Genomic DNA, 3,631 nt, shown 5'->3' on the forward strand with positions numbered 1-3,631 from the left:
TATAAATTATAACAACTACAAAGATGTCAGTTTTGTGTAGTTTTTTTATTTTTTAGCTTCAGGGCCAATTTATTTGGAGGAAATATCCCATTTTCATTTTCAGTAGACACTAGATGGTATATCTGTACTTTTGAGTAATAGGAACAAAAGCATGTGATGGAAGCTTCAAGGTGTATTTATTCATTTTACACCAGGTTTAAAAATTATCCATGCAGCCAGGAAACCAGTGTGTTGGGATGACACAAGAGTAGAGCAGAAGCCTCATAAATTAGTGAGTAGGGCGCTGTCCGAGGTGCTGAACCGTGACTGGAGTCCGTCACTCTTGGTCACACGCGACAGGTGTGAACTCGTCACGGCACCAGACAGACACATTTAAGTAATGAACCAGTGAACACAGAGCACATATTCTCAGTGTTTGTCACAGTACAGACGAAATCCTGCTGAAAAATGCCTGATCTGCTGCCAGCTCAAGAAGCCGCTAAAATCTATCACACTAATTATGTACGTAATGCGCGTGCCATTGGCGTGATGTGGGCCGTTTTCACCATCTGCTTCGCCATCATCGAGGTGGTGGTCTTCATACAGCCCTACTGGATCGGGGATAGTGTGAACACGCCACAAGCCGGCTACTTCGGACTGTTTCACTACTGCATCGGGAATGCTCTCACTTCAGAGCTCACATGCAAAGGCAGTGTACTGGACTTCGCCTCCATCCCATCCCCGGCCTTCAGGACCGCCATGTTCTTTGTGGGTTCCTCCATGCTGCTTGTGGTGGGTACCATGGTGGGCTTCAGTCTCTTCTTCTTCCTTAACGCGGGGAATGTGTACAAGATCTGCGCATGGATGCAACTGGCTGCTGGTAGGTCATAGCAAAAAGTAACAAAAGTAACACGCATCGAAACATTTGAAAAAAGTATCAATTTTGTTCACCAAAACATTGCAGTTTAGTAGAAACACAGCAGTAGCAGTGATGCCCAAAGTAGTGATGATGGTGGTGAACATACCAGAGGTCACCCCTTTTTGAAGTATAGTCACAGTAACAGGCCTGTGAGTATTCAGAGTAGCTTAATTGTCCTTGCTGGTGCACATTTTTTCAAATTGATTTAGTTTTTCAAGGGCACAAAGGAGTACCCTTGGGCATCTGATAATAGGATAATAAAAGATAAGTCTTTCTCTACCAAGATAATTAAGTGCAGGATTCACATTTTAATAACCATTTTGCACTACTTTGTCACTCAGCAGGACTCTTCCCAAGCTACTGCACCAAACTGAAAGTAGGTTACTGAAAAGTTACACTAGGTATTTCGAAGTGTGTTTCCATGGTAACAGGCAGGTAAGGAAGCCCAGGTGTTTTGCTGTGTGAGGTGCTGCAGTTGTCCAGCCCGAGGCATCATGTCACCTCTTTGGTTTAGTTCGATACTATGAGTTTGGGCTTGTTGTTATGCGCCATTGGAGCCAATAAGATCTGGTTTCAGTCCAACCTTCAACACCTCAGACTCTGGATAAAGTGACAGGAAACAAGATCAGGTGTGACAGCTTTGTTAGCACAACCAAGACGCCCTTTCATTGCCTTTTCCAATTCCTGGACATTGTGTATTTTTAATAGCCTTCTTAAATCCAGGATGAGAAATTTAGGACGTTTGCCATAGCAATTAACAATTAAAAACAAAATATATCTTTTGAACATAAAATGTTGCCTATGACTCCAAGCTGATCAATCAAGCAGTCAATCTCACATTATTTGGGCAATTTAAGTACATTAAGCAGTAATATACAACATAATGTTTAAACAAACTTCTCAGTGCAGCTCGACAGGTAGGGTCATCAGTAACAGCCCTCAGGACAAAAGTGTCCCTCCTCTGTGTCCCTGAAGAGTCAGGTGAGCCAAGTGAACTCTGGAGACACAATAGAAAAGCCTCCTCTCGGCCTCTCTCTCACTCCATAGAAAGCCTGTTGCATTGGTGTAAGAAGTCTGTAGCTTTTCAGAGCTAGCTGGGAGTCTGGACAACTTTACTACACAACTATTCACAGATGTGATTCTTCCTCAGCCACCTCCAGAAAGTTACGTGATGTTACATTAATATGAGTGCTCCCTTCTCATCTCAGAAATATTTACCCATAAGATCAGTTATGTTACAGTGGTCAATTAGGGGTCACTTATATTTTAATACAGTATCCAGGCCATCAACTCCTTATATTTGTGCAAAGCAGGTCAATGGTTAAGCTCATATGATGTGGCCCAATTTAATTATGTATTCAGCCTACTCTTTATTGAACTCATTACACCTTATTTGACCATAAAGTCTATTTAAAACAGTACATCTTGCATACTACACCCCTGAGCCTACATTACTATAACAAAGAACTCTCTTTATTGCAGCACTCACAGGTTCAAACTCCACTCATGGGACCATGATGATTCTTACTCATAATTATAGCTCAAACCAACCGCCTGGAGACAGCACTGGCTACCTTTACATACACACCAAAGTCTTATCTTTAGCTGACTTCTGGAGTTATCAGATTATTGCAATATCATGTAAGCAGTTATTCAGATATGGGTAGGGTAATCTGATTTTTGATCACACCTATACTGGTTTTAACATGGTACATTATATAAAGTAGGGCAAGCTACCACGACAAAGCCAAAAATAAAAGAGAAATTTGCCAACTATTTTAAGGTATGATCACACTTTGTTGTGTCTTTGTTTGGTCCTGGTTTAAGCCTAATTTGAGCCCTAAGAGTCCTGGTCTAGTGTAGGTCCATTTTCAATTGATTACCATACACATATTACCTAGGGTTTTTAATAATCTGATTTCAAGGTATGAACACACACTAATAATCAGATTTAATTTTTGGGTTATCTAATTATGCTACTTATCTAATTATTCTAGAAATCAGATTTTTACTATCCATGCAAACATAAACACCTTGTGCCCCTGTCCCACAGCTGTGTTGATGGTGATGGGGTGCATGATCTACCCCGATGGCTGGGACTCAGAGGAGGTGAAGCGCATGTGCGGTCAGAGGACAGACAAGTACACTCTGGGGAACTGCACAGTGCGTTGGGCCTACATCCTGGCCATCATCTGCATCCTGGATGCTGTGCTGCTCGCCTTTCTCTCCTTCACTCTGGGCAATCGACAAGACAAGCTGCTGCCCGATGACTTTGAGATCGAGGGCGGAGGTGAGACAGGGGAAATCTGGGTAATGAAGCAACTGGAATAGGCATAGATGAATGTAACTAACTATGGCAATACAGTCCCTGACAAAAGTCTTGTCACTTATCCATTTTGTAGAAACAAAAGCTTATAACTTGACTTTAAATTAATCGATTGGTTTTAGAAATGTCTCATATGAAAGCTAAAACCCTCCCAAATTATGCTCAATATACTAAAATAAATTTGCTTCACTGAAGAAAGATTGATCATTTAATGAACACAGAAAGGTCAGATTTTGGCAAGACAAAAGTCTTGTCGCCTTGTCATATGATGCACTCAATCCTAGATTACAGCCTCACCTGTGATCAGTTACTGATCAATCAATTAGTGGATGTGTATAAAAAGAACCCCAGCACACCAGACCTTCACATCAACTGCAACTTGACCTCTGACAACATGCCTAAGATCC

General features: G+C 41.5%; 1 protein-coding gene across 1 annotated transcript; it reads left to right on the plus strand.

Annotated features, from left to right (window-relative positions):
* Positions 1–447: 447 nt before the first annotated feature.
* Positions 448–3,229, plus strand: lhfpl5b (LHFPL tetraspan subfamily member 5b). The gene is made up of 2 exons (XM_020930125.1): positions 448–859; positions 2,952–3,229. Exons 1-2 carry the CDS (start codon positions 448–450, stop codon positions 3,227–3,229), a joined length of 690 nt encoding a protein of 229 aa, XP_020785784.1.
* Positions 3,230–3,631: the final 402 nt, after the last annotated feature.

The sequence above is a fragment of the Boleophthalmus pectinirostris genome, unplaced genomic scaffold, assembly GCF_026225935.1.
Source record: "Boleophthalmus pectinirostris isolate CB_2022bp ecotype Guang Dong unplaced genomic scaffold, ASM2622593v1 HiC_scaffold_8, whole genome shotgun sequence".
NCBI classification, from domain to species: domain Eukaryota; kingdom Metazoa; phylum Chordata; class Actinopteri; order Gobiiformes; family Gobiidae; genus Boleophthalmus; species Boleophthalmus pectinirostris.

Coding starts and splice junctions, on each gene's coding strand:
- lhfpl5b (XM_020930125.1), top strand. CDS start 448: ATGCCTGATCTGCTGCCAGCTCAAGAAGCCGCTAAAATCTATCACACT. Junction 860..2,951: donor ATGGATGCAACTGGCTGCTG/GTAGGTCATAGC, acceptor CCTGTCCCACAG/CTGTGTTGATGGTGATGGGG.